This window comes from Poecilia reticulata, chromosome 10, assembly GCF_904066995.2.
Source record: "Poecilia reticulata chromosome 10, P_reticulata-male-v2, whole genome shotgun sequence".
In the NCBI taxonomy this organism is placed as follows: domain Eukaryota; kingdom Metazoa; phylum Chordata; class Actinopteri; order Cyprinodontiformes; family Poeciliidae; genus Poecilia; species Poecilia reticulata.
In genome coordinates, this window is record NC_088839.1 from 21,740,876 (window position 1) to 21,762,396 (window position 21,521).

Consider the following 21,521-nt stretch of genomic DNA (forward strand, 5'->3'; position numbering starts at 1 on the left):
TGTTTGATGATTAAAAAGAAAATGGTGATCATTGTTTATTTCCTGTTGTTGCTCGGAGACGGACGTAAGTACAGAATATATAAATATCAATATTGTCAGCTCATTTTGTGCTTCATGTCAATAATTTCTTTGATTTTTTTAAAATAGGTGTCATAAATGGTTACAACTTGGAGACAAAAATCATTCAAGTGGGTGAAAATGTGACCCTGACATGTCCTCGCCCGCCAACCAGTCAATCCCAAAACATGTTTTGGGTCAAATTTTCTTCTGGAAACTGGCCTGAAACTCTTGGACAAACAATAACTTTTGATTATGAAAAGATTTTCCAAACTCGTCATTTTACATCAAAACAAGGGAAAGGAACATTTGTTCTGCATATAAAAGAAGCTCAGCGTAATGACACTGGGCTTTACTATTGCATCAAAGTTGAATCATTAAAGCCGATATTTTTGAATGGAACTCTTCTGAAGATTGAAGGTGCATGAAACAGTATTTAGAAGACAATTTTCTATTCTATAGTCACGTAAAATTTATTTATTTAATTTTCTTTTTTTGTATTTTCCAGGCCCAGAATCAGATCTCACTACTGTAATTCAGGAGCCTCTATCTGACCCTGTCTTTCCAGGAGACCGGGTGACTCTAAGGTGCTCTGTTTTCTCTGACTGTGAAAGCAGCAAATGCCCAACTGATCACAGGGTTTACTGGTTCAGAACTGGACCAGATGAGTCTCATCCCAGTTTAATTTACATTAATGGAAAAAGTGGAAATGAATGTCTGGAGAATCAAAAATGTATCTATAGTTTCTCCAAGGACATTAAAGCCTCTGATGTTGGGACTTACTACTGTGCTGTGGCCACACATGAAGAGTTATTCTTTGGAAATGGAGCATTTTTGCATGTTGAAGGTATGTAGAAAACTTTTCTTGGGGTGAATAAAATAACTCAGATGATAATAAGAATATTATTATTTGTATTTTTTTCTAGAACAATTGAGTTTTTTGAAGTCTAAAATACTTCTACTGCTGTGCGTGGCTGTGAGTGGATGTCTAGTTGTCATTATGTGCCTCATTTACACCTTGATGAAGAAAGCTTCACATATTTGCAACGGTATGTTTCACACATCACTTTCAAGGTGTTCTGTAGAAATAAATGATAGGTTCTACATTTTTATGAGAAATTCTGTCGCACGTTTAACAGATGCTGTGACGGGATGTGGTGCTCAGCCGAAAGAACAGGTAAAGGAGCAAAGACATAAACATTTGTTTAGAGCTTACATGTAAATTAATATACTTTCCTAAGCTATTTTTTTTTACTTTATACAGAGAGATGCACACTGTTTGGTTTATTCTGCCCCAACCTTCACCAAGACCAATGTTGGAAAAGCAGGAAGACGAAAAATAAAAGCAACACACGAGGAGACAATCTACACACACGTCAGGAATCTAGGGATTCAGTAATGTCTAATTAATTTAGCCAATTAATGCCAATCATTGTTTTTGTGAACACTCAGAAAAATGGTGAGTGTAACCAGTTCAGAGGATTTTTTTTACACCATTCAAACTGGCTGTCCTTATATGAAACATTGTATATATCTTCATAGTTTATTCTTCGCACATTATGTTTTTTTTGCAATGTTGACTCTTCCAATGGCTGTTATGCTATGAATTTTTTGATGTTAAAATTTAAAAGTGAAGATTAGATTACCATTTAGCAGGGAGCAGCATGCGCAAAAATGTGAACTTATTTCGTTGCCTGCTATAAATCTTCAAAGGTATGTTTTAAGAAATGTTTTATAGTCAAATATTTTGCTTTTTATGTTGTTCGCACTGATTTTTCTACTGTCAATCTGAAGATCTTACTCCCTAATTTTAAATACACTTATAAAAGATAGTCTACATGTATTTCAGACTGAAATATTGCCATTGTTGAATGATTAACGTTTTGTGACCACATTCGATGATACAAGAGACTGCAGTTTTTTTTAAAGATCAACACATTGCAGTGTAATTCTCAATCTCAGAAAGGGTAACATATAAATAGTCTAAAAAAGAGACAAATTTAGAGGTGAATTCAAAGAAACAAATGCAAGACTTATGATACAATTAACAATCTTATTTCATGGCAATTTAAAAAAATATTAAAAATTGAAAACCAAATATAGTAAACTTGTATTTTAATGATAGCTGTAAAACTGATAGTGTGTCAAAGTGAGAGGGAGTAATGGTTTTGTTTGGTTTTGTGAAAAAGTCATGTATATGTCATGGTTTTTGTACGCTGTCTTTATGGAAATGCACATAAAATAAAAATTTTGTCAATTCCTGCTCTTTTAAAATTCTTATACAAAATATTACTTAAATTATTAAAAATCTGTTCTCGTTGCTTATAGACTAAATTATTAACTTGTATTGATGGTTGCTTAAAGGGTGATGAGTACCATAAAACGTTTCATGAAGAATTTTCTGATAAATACTTAATTAGTGTCCATGTCTGCGACAGACTGACGACCTGTCCAGGGTGACCCAGCCTTTCGCCCAGAACGTTAGCTGGAGAGGCACCAGCAACCCTCCAAACCCCACTAAGGACAAGGGTGTACAGAAAATGGATGGATGGATGGATGGATGGATGGATGGATGGATGGATGGATGGATGGATGGATGGATGGATGGATGGATGGATGGTGTCCATGGCTACTTCTTAATAAGTTGATTACAAATGATTTCTAAGAATATTTTAAAAATAAACTGGACTTTATTTACAGTACCATTTATGTATGCATATGCTATATCTCTTGTCTTAATAAGTAAATATATGTACATATATATGTAAATAAAACACAATGACTATCAATTAGCAAAGACAAAATGACTATTTATAAGACTTTCTGAATCTCCAATGACTTTTTATAAAACCTTGAATGGATTTCGTTGGTTAGACCACGTATACATCTGGTGAAAGGAAACAAAAATATCAAAACTCTTGGAACTTTTCCATGAGTCATGTCATGTACTAAATTTTCATTTTATGTTTTAATCCTATGAACCATTACGTAAAATAAATATATCAAATAAATATATCAAATAATAAATATTAGCTTATCTCTACCAGACGGATTTTAGTAGAGTCAACCAGATTGTATTAAGGGTGACCTACAGTGTCCATGACCTCCAAGATCATGCAAGTTTTAATAAGTTGTGAAAAATATGGAAAATCTAGGTTTTCCATATTTGCAAGTGTAGTGATGCAAGAGTAGTGGCATCAAGTTTGAAATGACATTTCAAACTTGATGCCACTACACTTGTACTCTAATAATAATAATAACAATAATAATAATAATAATAATAATAATAATAATAATAATAATAATAATAATAATAATAATAATAATAATAATAATCATAATAATAAATTACTACTCTGCTGGATATCCTTCAATACCTACACAGTTGATACACGACATACAGTATTTGACACATATATGCCTAAGGCAAAGATTACAGCATCACTTGAAGTGCTAAGAAAAAACTTCAATAGATCAACTCCTTCTAGGTCGTGGCATTTATCAAGGTAACATTTACAAAACAGCAATAAAAAAGTGGCTGTTTTGAAAGTCATAACGTCAATAAGATAGGTGTGATAGATGGCAGCATATTTCACGAAGACAACCGTTTAGTAACCAAGAGCTACAACTCAATAATCTTCTGAGCGCCACCATATGACAGATGTGAAAATTATAAATGAAACTCTATTGACATATTTTATATGCAAATATATCCCAGTTACAACAGGTATTTTAAAGTGAAAGAAAACTTTGTGCAGTTCTTTGTTAATGGGACGTCTGACACTGAGGAGGAGGTAGCTTCTCATTGTCTGAGCAGTAGGAGCTCGTTGCAAGCCTCAGGCAGGCCAGCAGGTGTCAATCAGTCATTCTAGATTTGTACTTTGATTTGATGATCTTCATGTGAGAAAATACAAATCCACAAATTCATGGATCCAAAGAGCGGTGTCAAGATGAAAACACACCTTCTGAGGTTGGAATATTTTACCTATAGCAGGTTCCAGAAGTTTCAGCTCATACCAGATACCCAATTCTATTTGTGTTACCTAATTTTCAACAGTTGGACAATCCAAGTTGAAAGTGTTATTTTAGAGACAGTCTCATCAATATTTCCACTATGGCAAACACAAATAGCTAGCTTCACTTTACTTCAGTAAAGTGCCTCAAACTCGAAGTACAATGGCCACAGTGAACCACATCAAAGGGAAAATAATGCTGAACATGTGAACAGCAACTCAAAGCCACTTTTATTCTTCCTTTCTCTCTTTCTCTCTCTCTCTCTCTCTCTCTCTCTCTCTCTCTCTCTCTCGCTGTTGGCTCTATACTTCACACATAAACTTGTTGTCGTGGCAACTGACTGATAAACAACCCCACAAGCTGACAGACCAGAAAATATATAAATGCAGCAGAAATATAATCATCAAAGGAGTGTTTTTCCTGTGATTGTCACCACATGATTCACTCACTTACAATGGTAATCAGGCCTATAGATACATTTGCTTTTTGTTATTGATCTCAAGTGTTGGTTCCTCCGTCAATATCCTCCTTCTAGATTCCTGGTTCCGTTCCCCTTCCTGCTGCTTTGATTTCTGGATTCCTCTAAAAATCTTCCTGCCACTGCCACACATAATAGCTCCTAACTGGATTCCACATCGAGCTCCACCTGCTGACAACCTGCCATCGCTGATCCATCCTGGAAGAACACAAAGAGCCTGTCAACCACAGTCCCACAAAACTCATTCACTTCCTCCTCAAGCCTTTGTTTTTTTTCAGAAGAGGTCCTGGAGATAAAACAATAATCATATAAAAATAACATCTAATGACTTTTTCAGAATCCTAACAAAAAAAGGAGACCATGCCACAAGTAAAGGTACAAAAAAGGAACATTTGATAGCGATAAGATATAAATAATAAAAACTACACAGACAAACTCAAGAAGACTAAAGAGGAGCACAAGGGAAGACACACAACCCAACACACAAAATGCTAGGGTTGTAACAATCAGTTAAAATATAAATTAAAATGATCAGATCAAGCTTGAACGGGATTTTCTGCCTTATGATATTTTTGTATTAGGATATTTTTGTCTGCAGAAAGAAGGCAGAGTTTGTTTAATGCATATTTATGCATTCTCTGTTTTCTCTTTTGAATACCTTCAGCCTTAAACTGAGTAGAGGTCAGTTTAAGAATGAAGGTACATGATTTTGTTTAACATTTTGATCAGTCTATCATTTTTATGTATGGTCAGTCTGCATTTTCTTTATTGGTCTATTGTTATAGCTGGTCTAGTTTTAACTACCATATCATATGAGATGGAGCTGTTCTTGGTCATAAACACTGTAAAACACAATCCTGGGCAAATGTTAGATTAAATCTTATATACAATGATTTGAATAGAGCATGGTTTAGAGCATGGTTAATTACTCAAAATTTTACAACAGTGAACAACATTTATGTGAGAAAAATGCTCGTGTTGCTGGAAACGCCTCAAAATAGTATATTTTAAGACAACCAATGAGATGCCTAGAATCAGAACCCACCTCCTACTTAAATTTGAACCAGTGGCCAAACAAAGACAGTCTCAAGATGATTCTGTTATGGGTCACGCTTCTCCTTCATCAAGGATGTGAGTTAAATATGCATTCATTTAAATTTCTCATGCAAATATTTGAATGCCTGCTATATTTATGACTGCTCTTGTTTCCAGTGGTATGGTCTTATTGCACATCATGTGGTGCTTTTACTTTATTTTACAATTTCTTATCTTTCTGTCTAATGCAGATGGTTTGGTTCCAGTGATCACAGCTCATCTTGGTGAAGCAACAACACTTACATGCCCTTTGCCTGATAGTAAAGACAGACGTAACAAACTTTTTTGGTACAGACAAACTGCAGGAGATACTCTGGAAGTAATTGTGAAGCTTGTGACTCTTGCAAACCCAGAATATGGAAAAGGTTATTCTGACTCGAGAGTAAAAGCTGTACTTACTGACAAAGTGAGCAACCTGACCATTTTAAAAGCAGCTCAAGAAGATGAAGGAATGTATCACTGTGGCTTTACTGACTGGAACCAAAATGTTTGGCAGGGGACCTACTTGTTAATAAAAGGTAATGTATTTTTAAAGGTATTTAGCTTTTTTTTTTAACATCAAAATGTTTACAAAACTTCATGAGAGATTTATAGATTTGTAATACAAGAATATATATAAATTTTGGATCAGTTATGTTTGTTTTTGCGATGCTAAAGTAATCTAATAAAAATGAGCATCTATATGCCTTCTTTAAAGTGAAAAAAAGTAAGTTATGTTTTATGTTACAGTCCGGTATTATTTACTTCACTAAGCTAGAATGCCTTTTACGTCAACTGTTGGTATTTCAGGTGAAAAAGTAAACTCTAGAAGAGTTTTGAGAGAGAGAGAAATTAGAAAATATACATATTATACATTCTTTTGTAAATTCTAGTTTCAATAAAACACACATTGCATATCAAAATTTGGCCGGCACTGGCAAAAAGAAATATTCATTTAAATCAAATGAACTAAAAACATAAAAATAGCTTATTTATCTTGTTTTGAAGATAAAAAAAAAATTAAAACTGTCATTTTTAAAATCCTATATTTTGGTCATTGAGACAGCACTTGAGATAATCTGTTCCCATTTATTAATCACAGTACTCTGGTGGCCCAGTACATTTAGTTTATTAAATTTCCAAACTTTACAGTTTTACTTTATGTTAATATTTAGCTATTTACTTAATTGAACTTGATTTAGTCCATACTATAAATGAGAGTTGCCTTCAGAAGAAACATGACACACATTAATTAGAAAAGAGAAATGGTGGAGAGCTCAAACTCTAAGATGTTAGCGAGAACTCGATGCAATACAAGTTTTTTGCTGTATATTTTATCCGTCTCCAAGGCTCTCTTATAATTCTAAATCTAGAATATGTGAAAAATAAATATTCTATTTTCTAACATTTTGTACAATAATCTGCAGGAAACACTGTGGGAACGTCAAACTACAGAGTAGTTCAGAAGAAGATGGTGTCAGATTCCAACGGTCCAGGCGGTTATGTGACTCTCCAGTGCTCCATCCTCTCAGATTTTGAGAACAAGACTTGTTCAGAAGATCCCAATGTGTTCTGGTTCCGATCAGATAAATCTCACCCGGATATCATCTACACAGATGGAAACGGAACTAACAGATGTCAGAGGAAAATCGATAATCGGACTAAATGGGTCTATAATTTCTCTAAGAAAATCAGCTCCTCTGATGATGGGACTTATTACTGTGCTGTGGCCACATGTGGAGAGATACTATTTGGAAATGGATCAAAGCTGGAAGGTTGTATGATTTTATGGTTTCCATTGAAAAAATCTATTTTCTAATAATCTTTTCCAGAAACAACAATTTATTTTGTCTTTCCTTCACAGAGCGAGAGGCAGACCCTGAATTTCCCGTACTAGTGATAGCTGTGACCTGTTTGATAATTTCCATGATTATAAATGCTGTTTTTGTCTTTTACCGAGCTCCAAGAGCAGCATGTAAACAATTTAAAGGTAAATGTCATTGAAATTATGGGATTTAAAAACTAACAGAAACATTAGCTAAGCCCTGTATAGTACACATATCCCCTTGATCACTTTGTAATGCTAAACTTTCACATTCAATAACACTTTTGTAATCACATAATCGTGTACAATAAGCAGGGCAAATTTCAGATTCTAGACAGAAAACCCCACATTTTAAACGTTGCTTAAAAGTATCAATCAGTGTAAAAACAAAGTTTTATAGTCAGATTAAGTCAGATTCAGATTATTCTTGTTTCTTTCTCTGTAACTAGAAGTAGAAAGCACCTCTTCAGAAGAAAGATGGAGGAACTTGAGTCAGCAAGGCAATCAAATTGTAAGTCAAGTGAAAAACTCAAGTGAACAGCTACTGAAATATTTTCTATCAGCGTGCATTGTAATGAGCTTTTTATTTGCTGTACAGAATGAAGATGGACAGGATCTGAACTACGCAGCTTTACACTTCGGTGCTGGGAAAGCTACAAGTGGAAAGAAGAGAAAAGAGGACAGTGTGTACTCCCAAGTTAAACTCTGAAATCTGTTTATATGTGAAATTTGTGTTTTGTTCTTTGATTTTACCATAATGACAAGTTTTATTTTTGTTACTCTTAAACTTGCAGTTCTTTCATTTGACCAAGAAACTATTATATTAAGAGTGCTGATAAAAATTCACCCTGAAATCTGGCATTTGTATAATTTATTCTGGTCATTGTCTTTTTAATTTTTTTTATCATATTTTTTATATTTATGCTCAACTTCAGATGTATCTTGTGGTTTTTATCTGTAAAAGCTACTATATAAATAAGGATAATTAACTTCCATTTAAACATCAGCTGCGCAAAACACCTCGGTGGACGACACTGCAATAACACAAAATCTTACCAAGTATTTTTGTTCTAGTTTTGTGTGCAAGTATCTTTGTAGACTTAAAATAATAAAAACACACAAGACTTTCCAGCAGATAGGAGCTTGTTTTGAGTCAATAATCCTTTAATATTGATGTACTAATTCAACATTTGTGGAATGAGCGTGAGGGAAATTTATTTAAATTAGCATAATGTTAGTAAAATACAAAAACATGTTGCACCTAAAAGGGACTTTGCATGCAAATATAATATTTCTTGAGATTTGAGATGTAACATCTTTTATTAGTTGGCTATTCTTTATTGATTTCAAACATTATTTCTAGTCCATCTTGACAGACAAATAAATACAAATATTTATTACATGCAACATGATGTAACAAAATACAGCATACATTTGCTATTAAGAGATCTGTCCAGTTACTGTAAAGCGATCACACATTACCCCAAGCTCTCAACCAAATGTTTCAATCCACTCACGCAAATTTTGAGCGAACATATGAAAGGTATCAAAAAAAGAGAAAAAAAGCAAATTAGGTGTGTATCCATCTACTTTGGATCAACTAGTCTAAATCTGATGTTGGTGCTGTGTCATTTCATCAAATGTTGATACTATGTATGGTTGTAATAAACAAGATGTAGAGTTTGCAAACTAGCATGGACCACATATCTCAGAAAAAACTGTGAGATTTGGATTGAAATCTTTCCAAGTTTTGTGCCTCTAAGGCACAGACCCACCAGTGGATGAGAGCTTATGCTGTGTCAGAATTTATATGGCAAATGAGTTTTCATATTCTCTTTTCTTACGGAAAAGTCAAAAACCAGCTCAAGCAAGAGTAACCCATCCATTCAACCATTTTCTTACACCTTTGTCCCTACTGGGGTTGGGAGAAGTTCTGGTGCCTATCTCCAGCAAGATATTTCAGGCGAGAAGCGTTGTACACCCTGGACAGGTTGCCAGTCCATCGTGGGACATTTTCCACACTATAAGATGCACAGGATTATAAGGCGCATAGAATAGATGCTACAGTAGAGGCTGGAGTTACGTTATGCATCCACTAGATGGAGCTGCACTAAAGGGAATGTCAACAAAACAGTCCGACACCGGTCGGCGAAGAGAGCCTTCCGCGACTGGGCCGGGACGTGGCCGGACGATGGCCACCCTTCTCCGTTCGCGCACAGTGTATTGGTGGAGAACGTGGTCCTAAATGACCTGCAGACGACCTGATTATCTGGTCGGTAGGTAGATAGGTCAGTCAAACTTTATTAACAAACCAGCGTTCTGACAACTATCCCAGCATGCACCGCGCGCTTCTTCTTTTACGGGTGAAAATGAAGTCGCCGGCTGCTTACCGTAGTTGCTAGACCTGTTGTGGCTCAATATTGGTCCATATATAAGGCGCACTGTCGACTTTTGAGGAAATTGAAGGCTTTTAGGTGTGCCTTATAGTGCGGAAAATACGATAACCTTTTATAGAAATTGAGGAAGTTATTTTGAAATTTGCTATTTTCATCAACCTTTTCTAAATGCACATACAAAGACTTTAATGGAAATATGGTTACAGATACACACAAATGGTGTTGATGTTATGAGCATTCATGAGCGGACAGAAAAGACACATTTATATGGTTGTTTCTTTCGCATATTCATGCAATTTGATGAGATTGTTAGACTCTAGTTTATGCAATCTTGAGAGTATATGAACAACAATATATGTACTGTTCTGTTGTTTGTGTTTGTTAATGTAGAAGTTATAACATCCTCACCACGTTTGTTTTCTGGTTTACATTTCAATGTATTTCAATAAACAACATTGGATTTCAATAAACAGCATTACCCACACTCCCACACCTTTTTGTTATCTGTCAAAATAAGCCATTTGAATGTTACACCTATGCATACCCACATATCACCATCATATCACACATCAGTTAGCTGACAAAATTCTTGCTTATCCTAATGCTATGCAGTGCACTCTGTCTTCTCTGAGGTAAAGTAAGGTAAGGTAAGGTAAGGTAAGGTAAGGTAAGGTAAGGTAAGGTAAGGTAAGGTAAGGTAAGGTAAGGTAAGGTAAGGTAAGGTAAGGTAAGGTAAGGTAAGGTAAGGTAAGGTAAGGTAAGGTAAGGTAAGGTAAGGTAAGGTAAGGTAAGGTAAGGTAATATTATTTATATAGTACATTTTCAGCATCAAGGCAGTTCAAAGTGTTTTATGTGTATTAGAGGAAAAACAAAATGAAAAAACTGAAGAAAAGCAAAAGAAAAATAAAACAACAACAAATGTACTTCACAATTATGAACTAGTAGAAGTTTCTCTAAGGAATAAGAAGAAGTACTCCACAACTTATAAAATAATAAAAGTCTCCCGATAAACAAATAGGAGTTTCTCTGGATCATAAGGTTGTTCTAACCAATAAATGATGACATCGGGAAGAATATGGCTCATATAGCAAGAAAGGCGGTGAAAATCACAGAGTGTATCTGTTTGCTGTGAATGTGTAAGCATGTGTATGACCACGAACCACGTAGCTCTCCCAGGCAACAGTTTCTGATGTGATGGTCTTACCTAAGAGCAAGTCCTTGGGAGTGGTAGCCACCCAAAGCTGACACATGGGAGCCAGTGCAGATACAGACAATATGCTTTAGAATGGGCAGACTTTAAAATTTCAATCTGCTCTAAAGTCTCACCGATATCTGTTGATTCCTTTCATCCAAATTAGTACGGCTGTTTCCACGGGGCCAAAACTAGCAACTTCTCCAACATCGATTCCACTCTGGTAGTGAGTTCTAGGGTCCACAGCTGGCCTGCAAATCTCAGCAAGAATCACATCCAACTTGCGCATCTATCCCACAGTATGTCAGTCTGAGTGTTTGCTAGTTGGCCCAATCCATTACAAATTTGTCAATATGCCAGGTATCCACCAACTCCAAACAGCAGAAATCCTGTCATCATGAATCCAAATAAATCCAGGGTGTATCACTCCGGGTAAACCCCAAGTGGGCTCTCCTCTGCCCAGTCTTCTCGTTGTGAAAATTTGATCAATTGCATTGAGAGGCCAGTTGACAAGATCCATAATTTGTAGATTCGGAGGATGTGCAAAGAGAGACTCCAAAAAAGCAGCACAAAAACAGAGCAAGTGGGGTGGAGGTGGGTAATGAGGAAGCAGAGGAAAAAAGCGTCCGCCTTCACTGAGAGATAGAGAGAGAGAAGAAAGAATAAGCTTAGCTTAGCTGAATGGTCGGAGCTGCTGGAGTTTCTGACCACTCAGTCACTTTTGGGCATTCTACTTTTGGGCACTCGCTGAATATTGAACTATTTGTGTAGGACATTAAATATACATCTTAACATCATGAAATATGAAAATTTAGCACTAAATAAGACTGGACTCTCATTGCAAAAATAAAATTTCCTATTCTGACAAGGCAGAACATTGTAAATGTTTCACCCTTGATTACAACAAACATTCGCTAAAATGTTATGCATCAAATGCAACAGTCTTTAAAAAAAGTAACAAATTTAAAGTTTTATAAAAATTCCCTGAATTCTCCTAATTTAAATGAGCATATGAGGCATTTTTGGAGAGTCTAACATACAGTGCAAGAACATTTGATATATTTCCTGGTTTTTATGAAGTGATGAAAAAATTACAAAACCATAAGTATCATTCCACATACAAACAAATACCTAAACAACATAGATTTGCAATAGCACAGGTGGCAACACATGTGAATGAGCTCAGTAGGATACACCACATGTGTGTATATCAATATACTGACTTTGATCATATAAATTCTGTAAGTCCAATGTCATAAATTTTGTTTTAGGAAAGATTAGAGTGTGTGAGCGTGGAAATGATAAAACTTTGGTTGCCAAACTTAATTAGCAACACAAAACCAACTTATTGACATTATTTCTGCTTTGTGATTTTTTCCAGCAAATGACTATAAGGTCTTTGTTGGATCCACCATTTTACAAATCTTAATAATTTCGAAGAATATATCCTACTTTATAATTTGTCTGATGGTATTGTTGACAACAAAGCAAGATATTTTAAAGATTTGAGGCTTTCTTAAAACAGGAAATACCAGGGAGTCAGATACGGCACATCACAGAGAACAGGAGATAGTTCATACAGATTACTGTGCAGTTTGCTGCTTTCTGGCAAGACTTTAAAACACACAAACAATACAGTAAAACTGATATGATAAAATATAGTTTTCCTAATATAGTTTTATGAATGCAGAAGCTAAAAAAAGAAACAAGGTTATATAAAAGAAAGGAGAAAATGTATACCACTATGCTTAACAAAATGTCTTCTGAGTGGAGCTTGCCTGTTGTAATCCTCATCACCCTCTGTGACTGCACCTTTAAATAGGTCAATGCACATGATGTAAACTGTAGCCTGAGAGATCACAGCCTTTTGAAACATGTCAATTCAGGATGAAGTTACCAAGGTATGTTGTCCTGCTGCATTCAGAATGTCCGTTTTCATATTAATACCTGTATTTATATCTTCATCTAAATGGTGGAGTTGCAGAGGATTTGTGAAATACTTAAAAAGCTAAAGTACATCACTATATATCTGTATAACTAAATTAGTGAATTGGCTTTCACTTTGCCATACCCTGGTATTGCTACTGATGTGCATCAATTAAAAGATTTTCAGATCAAAATCTAACTTAAACAGATTCCATTTGAAAACAACACAATTTGAAGTGTTGTTCACTTATTGACCATCAACATGACAATTGAATGATTATTACTACAATGACAAGGCCTGGCCCCTAGAAGAGGAAGACTTCTGCTTCAGGAAATGGTCTTAGAATGTGGATTTTGAGATAACCAATCAGATGGTCTCGTAACCACTCCTCCTTCTGTCACTGGAATAAAACCTTGTGTTTCAGTGAAAACAGCTTAAAGATGAATCTGTTATGGCTCACACTGATCCTCCTGCACCAAGGAAGTAAGTTAGATAACAAACAAAACCTCTGAGTGTTTGTGAGCATAAAATGTGAACTTATGTATCCTCATATTTTGTATTTTTCTGCAGGTTGTGTCTCATTTGTTGACCTGAATAGCATGTTAACACGTTTTTTATTCTTCATATTACAGATGCCTTGGTTCCGGTGACCATCGTTCAACTTGGAGACCCTGTAACTTTGAAATGCTTTTTTCCAGAAGAAAAGAAAACCAGCAGTAGCGAACTTCACTGGTACAAACAAAGTGCAGGAAATACACTGGAATTAATTGTGAAGCTGTTGGAAAATACTTCGCCAACTTATGGATCTGAATTTTTTCGCTCAAGACTGACTGCAACATATACAGAGAAAATTAGCAATCTGACGATTATGAAGTCGACTGAAGGAGACGAAGGCATGTATCACTGCGCTGTGGTTGACTGGAACAAGAACATTTGGCAAGGGACCTATTTGCTAATAAAAGGTATTTTAATTATTAAAATTACTTCAACAAGACAAATGCTTACAAATAAACATTTTTCTTTTGATCTGTATAAACATCAAAAGACATCTTAATAAATAATCCAGTGCAAGATTATCCAAAACACGGTTTGTCACATATGACATTTGAGCTACTTCTAAATTTAGCAAACCAAGCAAACCAGCATGGTTTGCTGGTGTTTATCAGCAAACCAGCTGATAATATATCTAAACAATATATCTATTCAGTATGTAGAATAGATATATTGCTGGGTGAACTGTTGAAAATTATTAATTGTTTACTTTACAAATGCACAAGAAAGTAAATTAAAGTGACAAAGCAAAAAGTAAAAAGAAAAAGTGGGCACAGGGATTAATCATTGGTTCATAGCAGCAGTATGTAAACTGTTCAAAAATCCAGCTGTGGTTCTCAATAGACCTCTAGCATCTCCCAGAGGTCAACCGAACAGGGAGCTAGATGGATGGGATCGCTCATAACCTTTTTCCAAGTTTTAGCATAAGTAAATGCCAATGTCAGAGGGTAGATATAATCAAATGTGATGAGCCATCGCAACGTTTTTTTTAAATGTATTTGTGAAATGTATTTTTGATTTTGACTTTTTAAAAATTGTAAACTAAGAAGTATTTATGATCCTGACAGATTTAGGATTAAATTAATCACCTAATTTGACCAACATGTTTCTTCTCGATGGAAGTAATCTTCACATAGTGAAGGCAAGTCTATTATTTGTTAGGCTTAGTACATTTTAATTCAAGTTTAATACATATTTCAGTGGCAAAGAAGTTCAAATAACTTTACATAATAAAAACATCATGAAAATGAACAAACATCAAAATGAACAAGTTAAAGATTATGTGTAACTTGTCTCAACTACTTCAGTAAGTGATTAAGGAATTAATGATAATCCAACAGAGGAATCTAATTGCAAGTTGAGTTCAACTCAATAAGTAACACTCAACCTATTTAAAAAAGTGCTTTTATATGTTCTCAATATTGTTACCTACTAACTGCATGTTAACGTATAAATCATAGTGCAAATAAAACTATCCCAAAGGATTCGATCAATAAAAAACTCTGAACAGTTTGCTAAGACTTATCAAGAAAAATGTTTAAAATGTTTTAATTGTAATGTCTAACAAAAAAATTATCTTTTATTTAGGAAACACTGTGGTGTCTTCCAATTACACAGTTGTTCAGACGCCAACATTATCACATCCAGTTCATCCAGGAGACCCAGTGACTCTTCAGTGTTCGGTCCTCTCCAGCTCTGACAGCAAGGAATGTTCAGGAGGTCTGAATTTGTTCTGGATAAGAGCCGGAGACAAATCTCTTCCAAACATCATCTACTCTGATGGAAACAGAGAAAACAAATGTGAAGAGAAACTGGACTCTCAGCAGAGATGTGTGTATAACTTCTCTAAGACGGTCAACGCATCCGATGCGACTTTCTACTGTGCTGTGGCCACATGTGGAGAGATATATTTTGGGAATGGAACCAAGCTGGATGTTGGTACGATTTTTTGTTTTCATTGAATAACATTACTGTAAACAAGTGATGAAATTAGATAATGTTTTTAATTTTTCCTCAAAAGCTATAACTTTTATTGTGTGTCTTTCATTTATAGCTACATCTCAAGATGACTTTATCACCCTGGTGATAACAATTACCTGCTTGGTCATTTCTGTGATTATAAATATACTTTTCTGCTGCCAGATCCAAAGATCATCATGTAATCTTGTTAAAGGTAAGTGCTAAATGACACATTTCATAAAAAATATAAAGAAAAAATTAAAAAAAGACATTTCTTCAAGAAAGATTGGAGAATACTACAAATTAAAGTGACATAATCTGGATATCATGCTTTTAGTTAGGCATTCTGTTATCACAGTATGAAATAACATGCTTTTAGTAAATTATGAATAATCTAATTAAACTGTGGATGCTCTTCAAAATGTTGGATTAAGTACATGACCATATTTTTCTTCTGCGGATACTCAGGGAAAGAAACGTCCTGTTCTCGAGCAAAACAAACCAGCCGGGGGCAGTCAAAAGATTTTACTGTAAGTAAAAATAAAAAATCCATTGAATTGTTGATGTGTAATGAGGTATAGTCATAACGTTTTTGATAAATCCTTCATTTGCTTGACAGATTGAAGAGGAACATGAGCTAAACTATGCTGCGTTACGTTTCTCTGGAGCTAAAAGGACAAAAGGAAAGCCAAAGAGAGAGATGGAGACTGAAGAGAGTGTGTATTCACAAGTGAAACACTAAGAAATAAATCTCACAGAGGGAGTGAATACAATTAAAATATTTTCTTCTTGTTGTTTTATACTCTAAAGAATACAGTTAATGCATATGTTTGCCATTTGCAGTATTTTCACAGAATTAAAAGTTTCTACCTTCTTGCTTGTATTTTTTTAATCTTTGAAAGTGATTTCAGCTGGATATTTAGTTACAGATGCATAATTTTTTAATAAAAATAATAAATACTAACATCCTTTGTTGTTCAAAAAAGGAGTATAAATGTTAGATACATGGTGATTTTTAAACAAACTAAAATTCAGCTTTTCTGCCTAATTTAACTATAGATAAAACATACCTTATGCTTATAATAAGAATTAAACTAAATACATTACATTTTTTCCACACTGAAACAGCTCTGCTTGTTGACATTCTGGAACCTTATAGTAATGCAATAAGTAGTAGTAAATACAATGCATCCAGAAAGCATTCAAGGCTCTTCACTTTTTCAACATTTTGTCATATTACAACTTTACTACAAATTATTTTAAATTAATCTCTTTCCTTAAAATTTTACTCACAAATTCCCCATTATGAAAATGTGGAAAATAGTTTTTGAGCGATTTGTAAATTTATTAAAAATAGATAATTGAGAAATCACATTCATGTAGGAATTCCCAGCCTTTGCTTTATGCTTGGGAGGGTGATCCACCTTTGGCAGCATTTACAGCCTCAAGTGTTTTTAAATGTGAAACCACAAGCTTAGTCAGCACACCTATATTTATGCAGTTTTGCTCATTCTTCTTGCAGCACGTCTCAAGCTCCATCAGGTTGGATGGGGTTGGTCTGTGCAGACATTTTGTAACCTCTCCAGAGATCTGTTCAATCAGATTCAAGTCTGGACTTTGGATTGGTCACTCCAGGATATTCACAGAGTGGTTCTGCAGCCAATCGGCTGAGAGCTAGGCCATGTGCTTTTTATTTGTAATGTTTCATCGCTCATCTACTGCAACTTAAGAAACATGCTGCAATCACTAACCATTTTCAAATTTACTGAAACACAGGCTAATTGATTTAAACATTTCTTTATCTACTTCCCTTGGATTAACTGATCATGGCACATTGGTAGATGCGTAGATTTTCTTTTTGCCAAAGTTGATTGAGAGCAAGAGGAAAAGCATCAAGATGTTAATAATGAAGTGAAGGAAGAATGATTTTTGTTTATATTTTAATTATTTTTATTTTGAATAAAGCACAAGAAAAGGGATTCAGTCAGGACAGCACATCACTGATATTTATTTCGGTCTATGATTTTTCTGCAAGTTGTTGCAGCAGCACCCCCTTCAGATGCTGCCTCCCAATGCAACTGGATGTGGCCTATGTCAAGCACAAGTCCTGCTTCTTCGAGATACAGTTTCTTTTGCTGTCCAAAAATGAGGCTAAAGTTCCGAGTCTTCTTTTGTGGTTTTTGTATCCAGGTTACTTGTTTCACTTATCAACTTGTGTGCCGATTGAGGGTGAGACCTTTGATCAGATACAGATAAATGTGTTTCGATAATTGGTGCACGGCTGGAGCTTCCACCACAAACACCTCCTTGTCTTGTTGTTGAATGCTGGCAGTGTCCTCTGTCTCTTGAAGCACATGGTGTGCTAAAGGAAGAAGTATAATGGTGGGGATGGGTCGTCACGAAGCTTCCGCAGGAAACTGCACAGATAGTCTGGCCATGTCAAGTTAAACCAAAGAGTTTTATTTTCAGCATGTGCCTGCGTCGTGCCAGGCATTAGCACAACGCCAATGCATGGAAACTGCACCAACTGCACCACACCTTGGATGACATTATGTCCAGGTTGAGGACAGAGACAATAGTTTTAAAGAGGGGTGAAGGAAGTCATCTTTGTAAAAAGAAAGAAACAACAACACTGACCTGATGGAGGAGAGTTGCAGTTTCAGGTTTCATGCATCTACAATCCCTGCTTTGCAATGGTGAACACTGTAATTACTTTTGAAAATGCCAAAGTATTAAAATGCACAAATTGTGTTTTCTAATATCAGTAGACTGCTGTGTTGTTTTCTGAGTGCTTTTACAGAAACGTGTAACTTGCTGAAGCCACCTGATGATGTACTGACACATAGAGCCACTCTGCTACAAAAAGTCTACACCACCTGTTAATTCTTCATCATAAAAATGTAATTAAAAAATGGCAACCTTGTGTCCTAATCAAATATCTATTAATTAGTATATACCTGCACTTGGCTCTTCATAGTTACTTTCATGAAAACACAAATTCTAAAATATTAACACATAAAGAAAACAATGGCAGTAAACAGGAAAATCAAGGAAGTTCTGATAAGATGCGTTTAAAATGGTTGAGAAAAATCATGACCTGATAACTAGCTGTTACCATCCTGGAGGTTGCTTTCACATGTCGTTACTAAGATGAAAATTCTGAAGAAAACTTGTTTATCTGCTACCAATAAAAGCAAATATGCTGTTGTTCAGTATATGGGTGCTGGGTTCAATATCTATGTTTTATAAGCTTTATGTGACACAAACACAGGGAAATGTTGAAAATACATTCATAAGCAATTGCTTATTGTTCAGCAAAATGATTGTTTTGCAAAAGCAAATGCATGTGCTATTGGATTTACTTGCTAGAGGCTTGAGGTACGTTTCAGATGTATCTGGGTATTTTGTAACTTTGGGTTTTTAGAACAAAAGAAGACATGAGGTCAATGTCATTAGGCAAAAAAGACATTCAGGAGCGTTTTTACTCCAACCAAGTTTGACCTTCAGATGTTAAGTGATTATCTTGCAAATACTGAAATCCTAAGGACTTGATGATAGTGCCAGTCCGCAGCAGTTATGGGACTGGACATGTTGCCACTCCTTCAGGGGGAAACACAGAGATACACAGGACAAACAACTATGACACTTGCACATATGCATAAGGACAATTTAGACCAATTAATTGTGTTTTGGGACTATTGGAGAAAGCTGGAGTTCCCAGAAAGAATGCAGGGATGCACCAGGACAACACACAAACTCCATGCAGAAAAACACTAAGACCAGGATTTAAACCAACAACCTTCTCGTGTAATTAATTTATCAAATTTTAGTAGCATTGACAATGAGTAAAAACGTCTAAGGCATTGATTTAGAAAGTCTCCCTGAATGTGTTAGTCGTCTCCATTTTATTTTATTTTTTTTTATGTGTAGGAGCTGTAATAGATCTAAAACTTCAGCATGCCAAGCACTGGGGACTGCAGTTGATCACTACTAATAAAATATGACAATATATATTTGGTCAAGTGATTGAGTTTGCTGTAATGCATGTCCACCATGTCAATTTATAAAGTTAAAGAATAGATTAATGAGCTATATTACTGGTTTGTCTGTATTACTGGTTATCAGTGGTGAGCACTCACTTTTACTTCACAGACAGAAGGACCCATCCATCCATCCATCCATCCATTGTCTTTACACCCTTGTCCCTTAGTGGGGTCGGGAGGGTTGCTGGTGCCTATCTCCAGCTAACGTTCCGGGCGAGAGGCAGACAGAAGGACACTACTTTAAATGCAGTAAAGATTTGGTAAACTTTCTTATAGACAGAAATTTGGGTTAAAATGCAGAGACTCTTTTGTCTGTCTATAATTAACCCCTTAAATATGAGCACATTTTGAACAATTTCCTATATGTTCTAATTATCACAACCTAATAATGTCCGGTGATGCATAAACAAAATTATTTGCCTGTACAGATTTCAGACATTTACAACTAACACTTACATGAGATGAGATAATATAGTGACATGGCATACATTTTATATAATGTCTTGGTGACTTTGCAGTCATTAAAGTACAATAACCAAGACAAAGAACCGGAAAAGGGAAGAGCGATTGTGGCGACAAATGTTCTTTGATTGGATATTTAAAAAAACAAAAAAAACAAAGACATCCTGGAACACCACACCTCCTTCTCTAACTTAGGCAAGAACAAGTCTGTCAAAGAAGGTAGTGTCAAGATGGATCTTTTGTTGGTTGTACTGCTTCTCCTTCCTCAGGGATGTAAGTTAAACCCGCATTCATTTAAATTTTTCATGTAGTTGATTCCTATGACAGCTAATGTCTTTATTTTACATATCTTTTGACATCGTCTGCTATTTTCTTTACTCTAATTTTACTTTTTAATGATGTCGTACTTCTTTCCAAAATGCAGATATGTTGGTCCCAGTGAAAACAGTTGCTCTTGGTAAACCAGCAACTTTTACATGCCCATTTCCTGCTGATAAGCTGAGCAACAATGAAGTCCAGTGGTACAAACAGACTACAGGAGATACTCTTGCATTGATTGTGAAGCTGCGGAAGCATGCAGATCCTGCATTTGGACAGGAATTTTCTTCCTCAAGAATGATTGCATCAAAAAATGATACTGTTAGCAGACTGACGATACTGAGAACAGTCCCAGAAGATGAAGGAATGTATCACTGTGCGATCATCGATTGGACAGAAAACGAATGGCAGGGGACCTATTTGTATTTAAAAGGTAATGTAAAAATTTGTTGCTGTTTCAGCAACTTTGAACAATTCTGTCACTTATGATGAAAAATCACCTCTCTCAATAAGTTTATCGTCAGATATAATTTTATCTGGTGAGATCGGATAATCAACCCCAGTACCGCCACAATTCTATGTGCTCACCTGTAATTGCTCTAAAAACATTGGGACAATCAGAATAAGATTTTCTATTTGAATTGCATAAGCCACACCCAAAACTAAGTCAGTAAGTGACTTCATCACTTGCTGAATAAAAATGTTAAATAATTAAAGCCACTCAGAGAGAGAGAACTTAAGAAAAACAAGAAAGAGAGAAACTGTAGGTAAATATTTCTTCAATTTGACTCTGTCCTTAATTTTCTAAATTGTGTTTAAAGATACTAAAAAAGTTTCTATTATTTTTTATCTTAAATAGAAAACGCTGAGAGCACATCAAAGCATACTATTGTTCAACAGCTGTCGGCAGAAGATTCCCACCTTCCAGGAGACTCCGTGACTCTGCAGTGTTCGGTCCTCTCTAATTCTGACAAGATGTGTCCAGAAGACCTCAGTGTATTCTGGTTCAGAGCCAGATCACACAGCTCCCATCCACACATCATTTACGTAGATGGAAACAAGCATGACCACTGCAGTAAGAGAAACGACTCTCAGAGGAGATGTGCATTTTCTAAAAACATCAGCTCCATTGACAACGGTACTTACTACTGCGCTGTGGCCACATGTGGAGAAATATTTATTGGAAATGGAATAAAAGCCAAAGTTCAAGGTAAGTGCATAGTT

General features: G+C 35.4%; 3 protein-coding genes across 3 annotated transcripts; all 3 read left to right on the forward strand.

Annotated features, from left to right (window-relative positions):
* LOC103471483 (uncharacterized) lies at positions 1–2,281 on the forward strand. The gene is made up of 6 exons (XM_081611746.1): positions 1–64; positions 148–477; positions 566–904; positions 984–1,106; positions 1,197–1,234; positions 1,322–2,281. Exons 1-6 carry the CDS (start codon positions 7–9, stop codon positions 1,454–1,456), a joined length of 1,023 nt encoding a protein of 340 aa, XP_081467872.1. The 5' UTR covers positions 1–6; the 3' UTR covers positions 1,457–2,281.
* A 3,684-nt stretch (positions 2,282–5,965) lies between these two features.
* Positions 5,966–8,302, forward strand: LOC103471760 (uncharacterized). The gene is made up of 5 exons (XM_017307021.2): positions 5,966–6,162; positions 7,051–7,398; positions 7,488–7,613; positions 7,898–7,959; positions 8,047–8,302. The coding sequence occupies exons 1-5, from the start codon at positions 6,096–6,098 to the stop codon at positions 8,155–8,157; spliced, it is 714 nt and encodes a 237-aa protein (XP_017162510.2). The 5' UTR covers positions 5,966–6,095; the 3' UTR covers positions 8,158–8,302.
* Positions 8,303–13,708: 5,406 nt separating this feature from the next.
* LOC103471759 (uncharacterized) lies at positions 13,709–16,347 on the forward strand. Its single transcript, XM_081611747.1, has 5 exons — positions 13,709–13,925; positions 15,103–15,453; positions 15,569–15,688; positions 15,943–16,004; positions 16,094–16,347. The coding sequence occupies exons 1-5, from the start codon at positions 13,832–13,834 to the stop codon at positions 16,214–16,216; spliced, it is 750 nt and encodes a 249-aa protein (XP_081467873.1). The 5' UTR covers positions 13,709–13,831; the 3' UTR covers positions 16,217–16,347.
* The last annotated feature ends 5,174 nt before the right edge of the window (positions 16,348–21,521 follow it).

Coding starts and splice junctions, on each gene's coding strand:
- LOC103471760 (XM_017307021.2), top strand. CDS start 6,096: ATGTATCACTGTGGCTTTACTGACTGGAACCAAAATGTTTGGCAGGGG. Junction 7,399..7,487: donor AAATGGATCAAAGCTGGAAG/GTTGTATGATTT, acceptor TTTCCTTCACAG/AGCGAGAGGCAGACCCTGAA. Junction 7,614..7,897: donor AGCATGTAAACAATTTAAAG/GTAAATGTCATT, acceptor CTCTGTAACTAG/AAGTAGAAAGCACCTCTTCA.
- LOC103471759 (XM_081611747.1), top strand. CDS start 13,832: ATGAAGTCGACTGAAGGAGACGAAGGCATGTATCACTGCGCTGTGGTT. Junction 13,926..15,102: donor GACCTATTTGCTAATAAAAG/GTATTTTAATTA, acceptor TCTTTTATTTAG/GAAACACTGTGGTGTCTTCC. Junction 16,005..16,093: donor GGCAGTCAAAAGATTTTACT/GTAAGTAAAAAT, acceptor TTTGCTTGACAG/ATTGAAGAGGAACATGAGCT.
- LOC103471483 (XM_081611746.1), top strand. CDS start 7: ATGATTAAAAAGAAAATGGTGATCATTGTTTATTTCCTGTTGTTGCTC. Junction 65..147: donor GTTGTTGCTCGGAGACGGAC/GTAAGTACAGAA, acceptor TTTTTAAAATAG/GTGTCATAAATGGTTACAAC. Junction 1,107..1,196: donor AGCTTCACATATTTGCAACG/GTATGTTTCACA, acceptor CACGTTTAACAG/ATGCTGTGACGGGATGTGGT.